Source organism: Peromyscus californicus, unplaced genomic scaffold (assembly GCF_007827085.1).
Source record: "Peromyscus californicus insignis strain IS unplaced genomic scaffold, ASM782708v3 Scaffold_5__1_contigs__length_169319896, whole genome shotgun sequence".
Lineage (NCBI taxonomy): Eukaryota > Metazoa > Chordata > Mammalia > Rodentia > Cricetidae > Peromyscus > Peromyscus californicus.
In genome coordinates, this window is record NW_026294573.1 from 20147770 (window position 1) to 20163756 (window position 15987).

General features: G+C 54.8%; 1 protein-coding gene across 1 annotated transcript; it reads left to right on the top strand.

Moving 5' to 3' along the window:
* The first annotated feature begins 294 nt into the window (after positions 1-294).
* Extl1 (exostosin like glycosyltransferase 1) lies at positions 295-15987 on the top strand. The gene is made up of 11 exons (XM_052716852.1): positions 295-1888; positions 7521-7611; positions 7852-7959; positions 9216-9335; positions 9920-10052; positions 10222-10328; positions 11986-12075; positions 12755-12847; positions 13104-13264; positions 14268-14436; positions 14598-15987. Exons 1-11 carry the CDS (start codon positions 1125-1127, stop codon positions 14778-14780), a joined length of 2019 nt encoding a protein of 672 aa, XP_052572812.1. The 5' UTR covers positions 295-1124; the 3' UTR covers positions 14781-15987.

Below are 15987 nucleotides of genomic sequence, written 5' to 3' on the forward strand. Positions count from 1 at the left end.
CAGTATATGACCACCAGTGAGGTGTAGTGCCCTGCTGGCCATTATTAGTCTTCCAGAGCCAGGAGTGATGGCACATAGCTGGAATCCGAGCACTCGCAGGATCTGAAACTCGAGGTCCCTGGCTGCAAGGTGAGTTTGAAACCAACCTGGGGACCCTGTCTCAAAACGAAACAAAACAGCACGCTAGGAAAGGGGGTTGCAAGGGGTTAAGTGGAGACCCTGCCTCCTAGCCAGGAGCCAATCAGGGCTGGCGGGGGCGGAGCCAGGCTGCAGCTAGGAAAGCGATCTGGACCGACCAGATGCTTACTGGCGTGGGACCTGGAGCTGCCGGTTGCGCTGGTGGGGCAGGAGCAGGATCGGAGCGTAGGTCTTGGCCTCTGCCCTGTGACAGCTCCCAGCTAGAGGGTGCAGGGGAGCTGCCCGGGCTAGGGGCCAGAGCAGAAGGGAAAAAGAACAGGAGCCCGAATCCTCTCATCCCCCAGACAGCAGGCATGGGCTGCACCCGGACTCTTAACTTCAGCTGGCCCTGGTGGCCCACATGGGCATAAGGTCTATTTTTAGCTCTGCCACAGAAAGCTAACCACCAAGCTACAGTGGTAGTCAGGGTTTCTCAAGGGCTGTTGGGGCAGAGGCAGGAGTGAGAGAGACCAGCCCTGCTTCCTTCCACATCACCCTTGGCCATCCCCCAGCCACCCATCCCCATGAGCCCAGACTAGTTCTCCATGCTCTGGCAGACAGCCTGCCTCTGGGCCAAGGGCAAGGTCAGGGGGTGCAGCCACGAGGGCAGATGGACACGGTCTTGTGGTCTGGGCAAGGGTTGCATCAGCCCAAGCAGTGGCCCAGGGCAGAGGGCCCCAGATGAGAGGGCAAAGGCTGACCAGGTTGTGGGAAGGCATGTTCAGAAAGTCAGGGCCTCCCCCAAGGGGTCAGTCCCACAGGTGGCCAATAATGCTGTTTGAACATAGGCAGGGAGCCTGCCTTCAGTGAGCCTCAGTCTCCCCTTCTGTGCAGTGAGAGTGCTGGATCCGGATTCCCAGATCCTCTCTCCTGCCCTGGGCTCCCCACCTTCCCCATTTGCTACAGAAGTTCCTGACTTCCTTCTGGCCCTGGCTGCGGGTGGCCACATGCCCCTGTGGAAAAGGAAGTCCTTCTGGCTGGTACTGTCAGTCTCCTGGCTCCTCCTCATCCTCCTGGGGGTCTTCCCTTTTCACCTGGCAGTACCACCTGGACCTCTACCGGGGAGCTCCCAAAGCTGGCCCCGCTGGTCGGATGCTGCCTTCCTACAGAGTTTCTCCCAGTCTGAGACACTCCCAGAAGATGCCCCACAGCTTCCTCAAGCCCCTCGGGGGAGCAGCTGCACCTGGGGAGCCTGCTTCGACACCTCCAAATGTAAGGGAAATGTCCTCAGCATCTTTGTGCACCTCCCAGCTGGTCCAACCACTGAGGCTCATCGCGGGATCCTGGACTTCTTGGAAGGCTCCCGATACTATGCACTTAGCCCAGCAGAAGCTTGCCTCCACCTCTTTCTCCCCAGCCAGGACCACAGAGGAGCATGCGGGCCCCTGCCTCCATACTGGAATGGGGGCCGGAACCATCTGGTTCTCAGTCTGTACCCAGCCCCCTGCACCAGGCTGGGACAGGCGATGGTAGCTGAGGCCAGCCCCTCCTCGGACATCTTCCGACCAGGCTTCGATGTCGCGCTCCCATATCTTCCTGAAGCTCACCCATTGCAAGGTGGGGCTCCGGGCCAGCTGCAGCAGCATAGTCCCCAGCCTGGAGCCACCTTACTGGCCGTTGCAGAGGAGAGGGGCAGGTGGCGCACCGTAAGCACCCATGCCTCCACCTGCCCTTGGGGCAGGCACTGTGAGCAAGACCCCGGACCCCATCAGTAAGTAAATCTACCCTTGGGGAGCTGAATGGGAGGGGCTGCGAAAGGAGCAAGTCCAGAGGATGGAGTATAGGGCAACAGTGACATCCGGTCCGTGCGAGCTGGTCCTGACAAAATCAGTCTCAGCCGCAGTAGGCGAGAGAGAGAGTTAAGACAGCAGAGTGGACTTCCCCCAAGATGATTGTCTCAAAGGGTGTGAAAGGCAGTTTTTGGAATTCTCCCCTGAGGAATCTTAGAAACACAACATGGCTCGCTCCTGCTCCCCCCTCCCCGATTCCTGTTACCCTAGTCCCTCCTACTCCTAACATTTTATGTAACAGACATTTAGGTATCACTCACTTGGTGTAAGCACTTCCATAAACAATGGTGACAGCCGGGGGAGGGAGATCAGTCATATGGCGTTTGCCTTGTGAACAGAAAGACAGGCGTTCAAGCCCCACCCCACCCCCACCCCATGCAAAAGCCCAGTGCTGAGGAGGTAGAGACAGAAGATCCCTAGAGCTGAAAAGAGTGACTTTCAGGTTCCCTGCCTTAAAAAATAAAGTAGAGAAAAAAAAATAAATAAATAAAATGGCTCGGTGGGCAAAGGTGCTTGCCCGCAAGCCTGATGTCCTGAGTTCAGTCCCCACGCCCACAAGCTAGAAAGAGAGAACACATTCCTGGGAATTGCCCTCTGACGTCCACACACTCTCCAGGGCACATAGGCACCCATGCACACAAATAAATAGATAAATGTGAAAAAATAAAATAAAGTGGAAAGTGACTGAAAAAGACACCCAACCTCAATCTCTGACCTACACACACACACACACACACACACACACACACACACACACACACACATTGTATATAATAAAATAGTTCTAACCACTGTCACTAAAGTATCTGTGTTCTAAAGACGATATAGGTTAGGTAACTTAACCTGTGGCCACCGGGCCAGAGTGAGCACAGCCAGTATTTTAATCCAGAACCGTCTGTCTCCAAAGCCTTCAGTATGACGGTTCTGCGTTTTAAGCAAGAGTTATGATCAATCCTGTCGAAGGCCTCAAGGGAACCACAGAGACTGGTAACTGGTCCCAGCTGGAAACTGCTCTTGTGTCTAATTTTGGAGATTAATCTCTCAAGGAAATAACAGCCTTTGATTTTAGAAAGATGACTTAGGTCAGATTGAAAGAACTTCCTACCAGAGAGAACGCCTGCATAGACATGAGGGCATGGAGAGCTTGTACAGAGACAGCCCTCCACCTGTGTGCTGCTCTGCAGGGCACACTTTTAATTCTTAAGTGACCTAAGCTTGTGACTCCTAATTACTGAACCCGTATGTCTCCAGAAGGCCATCAACTCCAGCTTCTAAGGTTGTCCAGGCTGTGGGGCCCAGGGCTCCCTCTCCATCACCCCAGGGCAGACCTGAGTTTACAGTCCTTAGGTGTGTCTGTCTTTTGCCTCCTCCTGTGGTCTCCCTCCCTGTCCTCCAGCTGGGCTATTCTGAACTCAGCTTCCCCCAGGACTCCTTCCCATGGCCAAACTCCAGTTCTGCCTCTGGGCTCTGAAGGGAACGGAATCCTTACCCTCCTGGGGGCACTTGGAAGACCTCCTGGGAGCCTGCCCTGTCGTTCCCATGGCCAGCCCTTCTGGAGACTTCTGGAGAACTTGGGGCTCCTCAGGCCCAGAGCCTAACAGGAACTCTCCTCTGGTGACAAGGCTCCCGTGTCAGGGTCACCGTGCCCTCTCTTTTCCCACTGTCCACTCACTGGCTCTGCTTGCTCCCTGGAAGTCCCTCTTTTGGCTAGCTTTAGTTATTACTTTGTGTGCTGAGGGAAAACTGTTCGGCGTAGCATAGGCCACCTGTAGACACTTGGGTAGCTGTTTTCTTTCTGCTTCCAACCTACTTGGAAGGTTCAGGGTAGACCCTGATGGCCTTGAGCATGCAATAATTCTGCTGCCTTTGCTTCCTGAGTGTGGGGATAGGGACTACAGGTGTGTGTCACTCCATCCTGCTCCGGGCAGCATTTCCCATGATGCGTTTATTTTCAAGATCTGCTGTGTGGCGGTCATTCATTGTCCACAGTTTCTCGGAAGTACCTGGCAGCTGCCTAGGCCAGACAGCATAGGGACAGAGTGAGGGAGGGAGGCCAGCCCCAGAAGACAGTCAATAAATAGGCACCGGCCAAAGAAAGAGGCACTTCAGTCCCTGCCACTGTCCCACATTCCCTGGCTGGCAGGCAGGTGGTGGTGGTGGAGGCTACCCGGGGGACTGCGCTCTCCCCGCTCTCCTCCATTATTGCTGATTCTCCCAGCATCCTCCACCGGAGATATTAGTCCCCATCTGTCTCGGGGCACAGGAAACAGACTCAGGGAGCTGTGTGTGGGGAGTGTCGGGGGCTCTTTGCTCCCCAGGTCCCCTCACTTTTCTGACCAAGCGCTCAGGGGGGTTGGGACTCAGAACTGTGCTTTTTGTTCCCATGCCAGTGTTTTTCCACGCTGCTTGAATAGTCTCCTGTTGCTTCGGAATAAGGGCCCGCCCACTGAAATTGTAATTTCTTTATTTTTATGAATAGGTGATTCATTCACAGGATGAAGAATTCCAGTGGTACAAAGGGGTACACATTCAAAAATCCCCCTCCCACCTGGCTCGACCACCCAGGTTTCCTGTCCAGAGCTGAGCACTGGTTCCTTCATCTTGTGTGTCTTTCTTTTCTGGGGAGCCCTGTGCATCCAGGGTATATGTGTGTGCTCCCATATACCTCTTCTTCTGTTTGTTTGATTGTTTGGGTTTTCTGAGACAGGGTCTCCTATAACCCAGGCTGCCTTTCAACTCACTGTGTGGATGAGGATGGCTTTGAACGCTGGATCTTCCTGCCTCCGCCACCCTGAGATTATAGATGTGTGCCACCACGCCCGGTCTCTCCTCCACTTTTTAAAGTCTGTACATGCCTGTGGTGTGCATACATGCATGCTAGCTCACATGTGGTCACGTATGTGTGGGGGTCCATGTATACAAGTGTGCACATGCACATGGAGGCCCCAAGTTGATGACTGTCTTCCTCTTTACCTCATACAGAGCTTGCCCGTTCACCTAGTCTAGCCAGCCAGCTTGCTCACAGGATCCCATCTCCATACACCTCATGTTCACATTACAAGTGGACTGCCATGCCCACTCAGCATTTCACTGGGCATTGGGGGATCTCAAATCGCAAGATACCTTGGGAGACCAGAAGAGGCCAGGCGGCAGTGGTGGTGGCTCACACCTTTAACCCCAGCACTCAGGAGGCAGAGGCAGACAGATCTCTATGAGTTCCAGGACAGCCAGAGCTACATAGTGAGAACCTGTCTAAAAAAACAAAAAAAAAAAAAAAAAAAACGAAAACAAAACAAAGAGAAAGAGAGAGAGCAGAAGAGGGCGTTGGACTCCTGTCGGTTAACTCAGCCCTAGCAGGGAGGCAGGTGGATCAGTGGTACAGTGTTAAGCAGAGGGAGGCTGTAGAGCAGGAGTTCTCAACCTGTGGGTCGTGACCCCTCAGGTCGAATTACCCTTTCGCAGGGGTCACCTAAGACCATTGGAATTTACATTATGATTCACAACAGTAGCAAAATTACAGTTATGAAGTAGCAACAAAAATGTTTCTGTGGTGGGGGGGTGGGGGTCACCACAACGTGAGGAACTGTGTAAAAGGGTCGCAGTGTTTGGAAGGTTGAGAACCACTGCTCTGGAGTCTGCTCTGCTTCAGAGCTAAGTATGTCTTCAGGCCTCAGTTTCCTCACCTGTCAGATAGGCTAGGATATCAGTGTTTTCCGTCTCAGAGAGCTGCTGTGAGAATGATCTTTGTACAGGGAAAGCTCTTAAAACTGTGCCAGGAGTGGTGGTTGGCTGGGATATCAAGGAGGGCTTCCTGGAGAAGGTGTCACTGAGCCAGGTCTTTGCTGCAGAACAGAAGGAACTGCCCATGCGAGGCAGAGAGGGCCTCGGGATGAGGGGAGAGGGCATGTAGAGGCACAAAGGTGAGATGGAGAGGACCTAAAAGCCAAGGGGTGCAGTCAGTGCAGTGGGCCCCTTTTCTCTGTGGGCTCCTTTTAGTTCCGTACAGCTTACTGGAGGGGAGTTGGGCCTGCCTGGCTTAGTGATAAGGAGGTGATGTTCGTTTTGTGGTGAAGCCTTCCAGAGGCTCCTGGTGCACCCCTGAACTTATCCCTCATGATGGCTGAAATAACTGGGAATTGGAATTGGCACATCTTGGTTCTCACCACAGCCCAGTCCCTCTTCTTGAGACTCAGTCCCCCTCAGTGATCAGAGGTGCTCATACCGAAACTGCCTGATACTGCTGGAGGGCAGGCTCAGAGCAGAGAGCAGCTGAAGGGGCTCCTGGGTGGCCCCCTTCACGCACCTCACTGAGCATTGTGCGCACCCATGGGTCCCCTCTGGCCCTTTCTTCCCTAGCTGGACTGTAGGCTTTAGTTCCCTGGGCTGGCAGACCCAGAGAGCTGGTACTGAAGAGGCTGTGGCTGAGGCTCCCTCAGACTCACTGCACAAGTGGTCACGGCCCTGGGGCTGAGGGAGGAGGAGGGGGAACAGAGGAGGCCTGTCCTCCAAGACAGGCCTGTGGGCAAGAGTTTCCTGTGTGGTTCCAGGCTGGAGGCCCAGCCCACCTCAGTACAGAGAAGCCTTTCATGGCTGGGCCACCAGTGCAGGAATGCTGGGTGTGGAGGTCACTCAGGTGATGGGAGGGCTGGGTGTGGAGGTCACTCAGGTGATGGGGAGGGCTGGGTGTGGAGGTCACTCAGGTGATGGGAGGGCTGGGTGTGGAGGTCACTCAGGTGATGGGAGGGCTGGGTGTGGAGGTCACTCAGGTGATGGGAGGGCTGGGTGTGGAGGTCACTCAGGTGATGGGGAGGGATAGATGTGGAGGTCACTCAGGTGATGGGGAGGGCTGGATGTGAACTCAGGTGATGAGGAGGGATAGAGGTGGAGGTCATTCAGGTGATGGGGAGGGCTGGATGTGAACTCAGGTGATGAGGAGGGATAGAGGTGGAGGTCATTCAGGTGATGGGGAGGGCTGGGTGTGGACTCAGGTGATGGGGAGGGACAGATGTGGTGGTCACTCAGGTGATGGGGAGGGCTGGGTGTGGAGGTCACTCAGGTGATGGGGAGGGCTGGGTGTGGAGGTCACTCAGGTGATGGGGAGGGCTGGGTGTGGAGGTCACTCAGGTGATGGGGAGGGCTGGGTGTGGAGGTCACTCAGGTGATGGGAGGGCTGGGTGTGGAGGTCACTCAGGTGATGGGGAGGGATAGATGTGGTCATTCAGGTGATGAGGAGGGCTGGGCCAGAGCGGAAGTGAAAGGAAGGACATAACATTCAGGCACCTCCTACTTTGCAAATGAGGGAACTGAGGTACAAGGACGAGGAGGAGGGAGATGTCTGAGGCCACCAAGGGCACGCAGGGTTTCCGAATCCCCACAGAGCAGTGAGCAGAGGAGATGCCAGGCCACTGCTCCTGATTCCGTTCCTATCAGTGTGGCTATGTGTCTGAGGACACGGTGGGAGTCAACATCTTGGGACTAGGAAGTGTCACTGCAGGCCACTGGGGCGGCCGTGCTCAGGCTCCGGTGTCCAGAGACCTTCCTGCACCTTCTCAGGACCCACCCAGGAGAAACACTACCCAAGGCCACCTTCTGCCTCATTCCTGGCCACCGATCTGCCGCCTCCTGCTTCCTCCAAGCCCTTCAGGTACACCCCAACCTGAGTATCCCCAGCCTCTGCACCTCCACCCTCGAGCTAGCAGGAATGCTGGGCCCATGCACATGGGAAGGGGGTTCCCTGTCTCCTTCCCCCACCCCCCGCAAAAAGAAAAATATATTCTCCTCTTTATCCTTCCCGCTAACAGCAGGGGCTGCTACTTTGGACTGGGGTGGTGGTGAGTGTGTTCAGGGAGGGGCTGGGCTCCCCAATGACTGCCCTGCCCCCCAGGCCGGCTGCATCCCTGTGCTCCTCAGCCCTCGCTGGGAGCTGCCGTTCTCTGAAGTCATCGACTGGACCAAGGCAGCCATCCTTGCTGATGAGAGGCTCCCGTTGCAGGTAGGTCAGGGTCTGTCCCACGGTGGGGGGCACTTCAGGGGAGGGACCCCAGGAACTTGCCCCCCTTCTAGTCATTCCTGTCGTCATTGCCTCCGGAGCCCCCATAGACATAGATGAAGGTGGAGACGCTGGAGGGTGCTGAGAGCAAGTTCTGAGCCACTTTCAGCCTCAGTTTCCCCATCTCTACAATGGGATAAGTTAGATCCGGTGATCTCTGGGGCTCAGCTGAAAGAAAATGAGTAAGACCCAGTATCTTTTCCATCTGATGAAATTAATTTTGTCTGGGTCTGAAGAATACGTGGGAGCTGCCTGGAGGAGTCCCAGGAGTTAGGTGGTTAGGAGTTAGGTCCGAGGAGGAGGAAGTGTGAAAGTGAGCAGTGACTATCCTTTAACTGGGCATGGTGGCCACACACAGAATCCCAACACTAGGGAGTGTAAGGCAGGGAGATCAGGAGTTCAAGGTCATCTTCTACTACATAGCAAGTTGGAGGGTAGCCTGGGATAGTCTCAAAAAGAAACATACGCAAACATGCTTGGACACGGACACACACACACACACACACACACACACACACACACACACACACAGTCTCCACATGACCTAAGCACTAAATGGGCATTTTCTAGTTGAGTCTTTACAACCACCTATGAGGGAGGCGTTTAATGTACCCATTCCACAGATAGGGAAAGTGAGACTGGAGGTGTTGTGACAGTTACCGTCTCCCCCTCTCCACTTTGGTATTTTGAATAGAGTCTCATGTAGCCCAGGCTGGCCTTAAACCCCCTGTGCAGTCTAGAATGATCTTGAACTTCCGATCCTCCTGCCTCCAGCTCCGGAGTGCTAGGATTACAGGCATGTGTTGATGGTAACAGTTTGTGTGGTGCTGAGGATCGAACCCAGGGCTTTGCCCATGCTCTGCAGGCATTTTGTCAACCGAGTCCCTCTGTTTTCCCCACACACCCCCAGCCACTCCTACCCTTTGTTTTTGTTTCGTTTCTAAGACAAGGTCTCTTAGTCCAAGCTGGCCTTGAACTCAAGACCCTCCTGCCTCTGCCTGCTAGGTGCCAGGATTTACAGGTATATGCCACCTCGCCTAACATTAAGTGTCACTTAAAATCAGCTCTGTGTGACCCTGAACACGGGGTGCACATCACTGGAAGCTCCCAATTCCCAGAGCTCTGACATCAGCTTTCGCCTTTCTGGGGTTAGTCAGGGCCCAACTCCGGGCCTCCTTTCTCTCTCTCTGCACCTCCAGGTCCTGGCTGCTCTCCGTGAAATGCCGCCTTCGAGGATTCTCTCCCTGCGGCAGCAGACCCAGTTTCTGTGGACCGCTTACTTCTCCTCAGTGGAAAAAGTCATCCATACCACACTAGAGGTGGGGGAGACTCGTCTGCAGGCGCCCCTGACCCTGGGCTCCCCTCAGCTCTTCCCCTCCATCCTTCTCTCCATCCTTCTCTGCCTGTGTTGTGGGTCCTCCCTTGGTGCTTCTGGGAAGACCCAGTTGTGGCTGTGGGATCCTGGACACACGTTCTCCCCCAGTCCTGAGCTTGCCCTTGTCAGAGGACACCACTGTGGCCCGTGGATTTCAAACATAGGCTCCCTCTCTCTAACTGACGGCAGAAGCAGTCTGGAGTGCTGGGGTGGGAAAGAGTCTGCTTCTTTCAGAATTTTGAGTCCTGAAAGAATGGCATGACCCCACACTTGTGTCTGTGGGAGTGAGGAAAGGAGGGAAGGGCATGTCACCATCTGTCACCTGTACATTCCCACTACAGCAGAAAGCTCCTCTGGCTTCTGGCTTCTCCGCTGTTCTGCACCAGAAAAGTGTGGGGTTCCCATTCCCCCACCCCTCAGGCCCCGCCTCTTGCAGACTCTGCCCCTCCTCCGGCCCCACCCACAACTTGCTGTCTGAACCCCCGATATTAGCCACTCCCCCTGCACAGCCGCCTCCTCTTTCCACAGATCATTCAGGACCGGATCTGGGGGGCCTCAGCTCACCCCTCTCTGATGTGGAACAGCCCCCCAGGGGCACTCCTGGCTCTCCCCACTTTTTCCACGAGCCTGAAGGACTTCCCCTTTTATCACCAGCAACAGGGTATGTCCTGGGGGTGGGACAACTTGAGGTGACCTCAGCTCTCCCCAGGTTTGCTCTAGCTTCAAACTCTAACATCTCCCCTGGTTCTTTGGGGTCCCCCAACTCAGGTCACTCTCCAAGGGACCCCGCCTTCTTCCTCCTAACTAACTGCCTGTGTCCCTTCCTCCAGGCTCCAGCCCTGAGAGCCGTTTCAGCGCCCTGATCTGGGTAGGGGTCTCTGGCGAGCCCCTGCTGAAGCTTATCCAGGCGGTGGCAGGTTCCCGGCACTGTGCCCAGGTCTGCCCCCACCCCGCCCCCACAGCTGGAGCCCTGGGGTCCAGGGAGGACGCAAGGAACAGAGCAAGGCCCTAGATGAGCACACATCTGTGGGGAAGGCACAGGGAGGATTTCCAAAGAGTCTTGCTGACTTTAAGTCTCAAGCTTCTTGTTCTTTCCCTGAACTCCGTCTTCAACTTCTAGGTGAAGTCCTAGAAGAGCTGGCGCTTCTTGGTGAGGCTGGAAGGAAGCATGCATGCATTCATTCATTCATTCATTCATTCATTCATTCTCTCACCTTGAGACCAGACCCCGGGGCATTAGTGCTGAGGACCTAAGAAGAAGCAGGAGAGGACTCTCCTTCCCATCATTTGTAATGATAGCAGTTCTTGGTGCCCAGACCGTCCAGTCTCACCGGCTCATGCCTGTAATCCCAGCACTCGAGCTGAGGCAGGAGGGATGCTGAGAGTTGGAGGCAGGCTAGCCTGGGCCACACACTGAGTATAAGGCCAGCTGAGACTATGTAACAAGATTCCCAGCACTCGAGCTGAGGCAGGAGGGATGCTGAGAGTTGGAGGCAGGCTAGCCTGGGCCACACACTGAGTCTAAGGCCAGCTGAGACTATGTAACAAGATTCCGGCTGGAAAGCCATAAGACAAACAAACAAAAACCCAACAGGGCTGGAGAAGTGGCTCATTGGTTAGGAGCTCTTGTTCTTTCAGAGAGTCCAGGTTCAGCTCCCAGCGCCCACATGCTGGCTCACAGCCGTTGGTGACTTCAATACTTCCATTCCAGGGGATCTGGCCTCTCTTCTTACCTCTGTAGGCACCAGGCAGGCAGGCACCTGGCTCACAGACATGCAGGCAGAACCTTTGTGCACATAAAATAATAAATCGATCTAGACAACAACAAAAACCCACCAAAGAATCCAGGTTGATTCTCAGAGGAAGGGAGTAGCGAGGCCGGGGTACCGGGGGAGCCTCTATAGATGGGCCCTGGGACGGAGCAGGGATGACGCAGAGGAGAATGCAAGTTCTGGAGGGACAGTGGGGTTGCATGTAAAGAGTGACACGTGACTTTACTAACAGCGTTTGGGAGGCAGAGGCAGACTGTGAATTCAAGTCAGGTCCACATAGTGAGTTCGAAGACAGCCAGGGCTACAGAAAGAGACCCCGTCTAAGGAGACAACACTAATTTTTTTTTTGACAGTTTTACTGTTTAGCATTGGTTAGCCCTGGCTAGACTCAGAGATCTGCTTCCCTCTGCCTCCCAAATGCTGGTATTACAGGCATTCACCACCACCCCGTCTCAACCAGAATTTTTTTTTGTTGTTTTTGTTTTTGTTTTTTTCAAGACAGGGTTTCTCTGTGTAGTTTTGGTGCCTGTCCTGGATCTCACTCTGTAGACCAGGCTGGCCTCAAACTCACAGAAATCCACCTGGCTCTGCCTCCCAAGTGCTGGGATTAAAGGCGTGCGCCACTACCGCCTGGCCTCAACCAGAATTCTTGCCTTCCAGAAGACCAGAGGCAAGTCTAAAGGTGGCAATGAAGGAGCATATGTCCACTGAGCACCTCCGTCTCATGTGTGCATAAGTAGCTGCTCTCCGTGCTCCATCCATCACCCGGACTCCCCTTCTAATCCTGATCCCAGACTTCAGATACATCCCCTTTCTTCCTAGATCCTGATCCTCTGGAGCAGTGAGAAGCCACCCCCTGACAGGTGGCCCGAGACAACGGTGCCCTTGACAGTCATTGAGGGGCACAGGAAGGTGATGGGGGAAGACTCCTACTGGGGACCAGGGAGGACTGACATCGGGATGTTTTGAGCCAAGCTGGGCTTCTCTGTGGGTCTGAAGGAGTCAGGCCATGGGTTCTAGCTGCAGGTCTAATGGGAATGATTCTCTTACACTAGTGTGGGTCTCAGTGGTACACATTTGCCTGCTATGTGCAGGGTCCTGGGTTCCATTTCCAGCCCTGGGAAATACACTTCTAGAGCCCTGAGATTCCCGTAATATGGGGGGCAAGAGACTGCATGGATGTCTTGAATAAGGAAGGGGTAGGGTCTCGGATGAGGAACGTGGGTCCATGGAGAAATACTACAGAGAGCGGCATGGTGGGCTGCAACAGGTGGGAGCTGGGAACCTGCACAACACCACATCACACGCACCCTGTGCCGGTCCGGTGCTTGTACGCAAGACACTTTCATCTCGCCAAGTCCGATGCTTTCAAATAATTGACCCAGGGTTGGTAAGAGTGAATGATATGATAGCGAGAACCCTAAATGCCAAACTACAGCGCCCTTAGAGGTGAAGGGGAACTGCAGTCTAGGCTTGTGGGCAGGCTTCTGTAGTCCTGGCTTCTACACCCTATCTGACGGGCTCACTCTTACTGGGTCGGGGTTGAGGGGTACTTCGCGTGGCTGAGTCAACTCCCTCTGCCCCACTACAGGCCAGTGACCGATTCTTCCCGTACAGCGACATCAGCACCAACGTCATCCTCAGCCTTGATGCCCGAAGCCGAAACACTCTTTCTACCAGTGAGGTGCGGGCGCTTCAGCTTCCTCAGGTTCCCAAGCCCTGAAATCCAGCCCTGTGCCTCTGGCTGGGCAAGTTCCCCCGAGTTCCCCAGAAACACTCATGTTAAACTTCCAGTAAAACTCGCAGCGATGGCTCCCATCCCCTGTCCCCTAACCCCTCAGGCAGGTTGTTTCCCCCACCCCCACCCCCACCCCCACCATAGGCTATAAGGATTTTGGTCAGGAAGTCCCTCCTCATAGCTCGCTTAAATCCCTCTGCAGGTGGACTTTGCCTTTGTGGTGTGGCAGAGCTTTCCTGAGCGGATGGTGGGCTTTCTGACTTGGAACCACTTCTGGGATGAGGCCCGGGGTGGATGGGGCTACAGTACTAAGATGGCCAATGAATTCTCCATGGTCCTCACTACGGCTGCCTTCTACCACAGGTGCAGATGTTGGCCCCAGCACAGGGACAAAGGGCCAGAGGCTCCGGGCCCGACCTGGGAGTGGGTGGGTGGGTTCCTGCTGTCTGGAGTCAAGGTTCAAGGCCTAGATAAACCTGTTCCCAGTAATGTGATTTGGGGGGGGGGGGCATCTCCTTACTTGTTTCTGAGCTGGGGTGGGAAGCTAGCTCAGTTGGTAAATGAGCTTGTCTAGCGTGTGCGTGGCCTGGGTTCCATCCCCAATTCTGAGTAAAAGTGGGCATGATGGCACACATCTGCAATCCCAGCCCTGGTAGTGGAAGCAGGGGGATCAGGAGTTCAAGATCACACTCAGCTGGGTAATGAGTTTGAAGTCAGCCTCATGTGTGAAACCCTGACTCAGAGACAGGGCCCCCCTGTGCAGCCCAAGCTGAGCTCAGGTGTGCGAGCTGACCTCAAGTATGAGAACTTCCTGTCTTCCTGGGTGTTGAGATTACAGGTGCGGTTTCCCCAGCAGGCTTGATTTCTGGGGCCTCCTGAAAGTGATTCTGTAATCTGCTTAAACCTCATCCATGTATCGTGGAACTTTTTATAGATTTTTCCAAGGAGCTCTGCATGGCGCTCTCAGGGTGGAGAAGGGTAATCCTCATGTGTGCAGAGCGGGCCCAGCTTTTACAGTCTCCCTGAAGCTGATCTTTGGGTAGCCAGGTTTGATGGCTTTGGAACCATCTAGTACTCCCTCTACCACCAAGTCTAACTCTGTCAGGGTTCAGACTTGGGAGCCCAGAAAATGGGCCCCAAGGAGGGGTTGGAAGGATAGAGAACAACACATCATTGCCCATCCCCTAAGCAACAGGGCCCTTGGAGAGCTGGTCATGCCCAGGACAGGAGCTCCCTGGGAGGAGTTAGGGGGTGGGGTACAGGTCTTGGAAAACGGCTTGAGGTCTGGGTCAAAGGAAGAATGGATCCTGCCTGCAGCCGTTCCCTGTCTCTCCCCGCTGCCTAAGGCTTACCTTATACCTTACAGGTATTACCACACCCTCTTCACCCACTCCCTGCCTAAGACCCTGAGGACCATGGCAGATGACACTCCCACCTGTGTGGACGTCCTGATGAACTTCCTGGTGGCAACTGTCACCAAGCTGCCCCCTATCAAGGTGCCTTACGGCAGGCAGCACCAGGAGGCTGCCCCACTGGTGAGAGCCCTCCGGGAACTGGTCCTCACTAGGAAAGCACGGATTGGGGAAGGAAACGCGTGGATTCTCTCTTGCCATCTAATCCAAATCTTTCTTGCTGCGGCAGGGGTAGGGGCTCAAAAAAACAAGCTTCATGGATACTTTTCCCTTCCACCTCTTAGGCCGCTGAGGGACCTGGACCGGGACCAGAGCCTCAGCCTCTGGCTCAGGACTGCATCAACCGTGTGGCAGCGGGGTTCGGCCACATGCCTCTGGTGTCCTCTCGAGTGCGTCTGGACCCGGTACTGTTCAAGGACCCGGTGTCTGTGCAACGCAAGAAGTACCGCAGTCTAGAGAAGCCCTAGGCAGAGCGCTGCCCCTGCCGGCTGGACAGGAGAGAACGCATAAGTCATGTCCCGGTTGGCCAATCACGACAGGGCGCCCTGAGGGGCGGGGTCTCCCCTTGGCTGCGGCGGGACAGCGTTTGGTTTGGCAAAGGCCGGGACATAGGCTGATCCCGGTCCCTGAAATGCCTTTCTCTGCATCTCTGCCTGTTCCATTACTGACCCGCATGCCCACTCACCTCCTTGGTGGTCTCGAAGTCCTTGCACGATTCACCCTGAGTGCTTGGGCACACCGCCCGGTCCCAGGACGGGCCTAGGAGCTCCAGAGGGCGAATCCTGCCCCTCCTTTCTTCGGTCTGGCAGGTGCATGGTAAATATTTGACCTATAGCTGCAAGAGTATTAGCTGGATGCCAGCGTGGTGGAACATGGGCAGAGTGTGCACGAGGCAAAATTCCATCCCCTGCTCTGGTGTTCCTAGTTCACAAAAAAGCAGTCATCGATAGACACCAGGGTTGCTGGGCTGAATCAAGACTAGCAGCACTGCACTACCAATCTTCACCACTAGAGGTCAGCTGCTGTACCGCTCTCCCTTCAAAGGAATCTGGTTTTGCTTTCTTGAAATTTTTTTTTCTCTTTCATTTTTCGTTTTTCAAGACAGGGTTTCTTTGTACGGTCTTGGCTGTCCTGGAACTCATTTTGTAGACCAGGCTAGCCTCGAACTCACAGAGATCTACTTGCCTCTGCTTTGCAGAGAGCTGGGATCAAAGGCGTGTGCCACCACGGCCCGGCTCTTTCTTGAATTTTATTTTCTTTTTTTGGGGTGGTGGTGGTGGAGGGTGGCCGTGAGGGATTGAGACAACGTCTGACTCTGTAACCCAGGCTTCCTGCCTCAGCTTCCCAAGTGTTAGAGTTACAGGCGTGAGCCATAATGCCAGGCCATGGATGGAGTTAAAGAGTACGGATGAGAGGGAGAGTTGAAGGGAAGTGGAGGGGCACTGGTGTGTGCAGCCCCAGTCTGAGGACTCGGGAGAAGTATGACAGAACCCCACTTTGCCCTGCACACTGGAGCTTGGGCGGTTCGCAGATGGGCTGGTTGCGAGGAGAGGGCTGTCTCCAGCGTCCTGTAGGTGAGAGTGGAGTGGGGGTGGGGACGGTGCTTTTCATAGGTTCATCACCTGGAACTGGAATTATCGCTTCCGAAATAAAGCACGTGTCCTTGCCCACTCA

What these genes read in the sequence shown, in the direction of transcription:
- Extl1 (XM_052716852.1), top strand. Translation starts at nt 1,125, where the DNA reads ATGCCCCTGTGGAAAAGGAAGTCCTTCTGGCTGGTACTGTCAGTCTCC. An exon ending in GCTTCCTCCAAGCCCTTCAG is followed by an intron (nt 7,612 to 7,851) that starts GTACACCCCAAC and finishes CCTGCCCCCCAG; the next exon opens with GCCGGCTGCATCCCTGTGCT. An exon ending in ACACTCTTTCTACCAGTGAG is followed by an intron (nt 12,848 to 13,103) that starts GTGCGGGCGCTT and finishes ATCCCTCTGCAG; the next exon opens with GTGGACTTTGCCTTTGTGGT.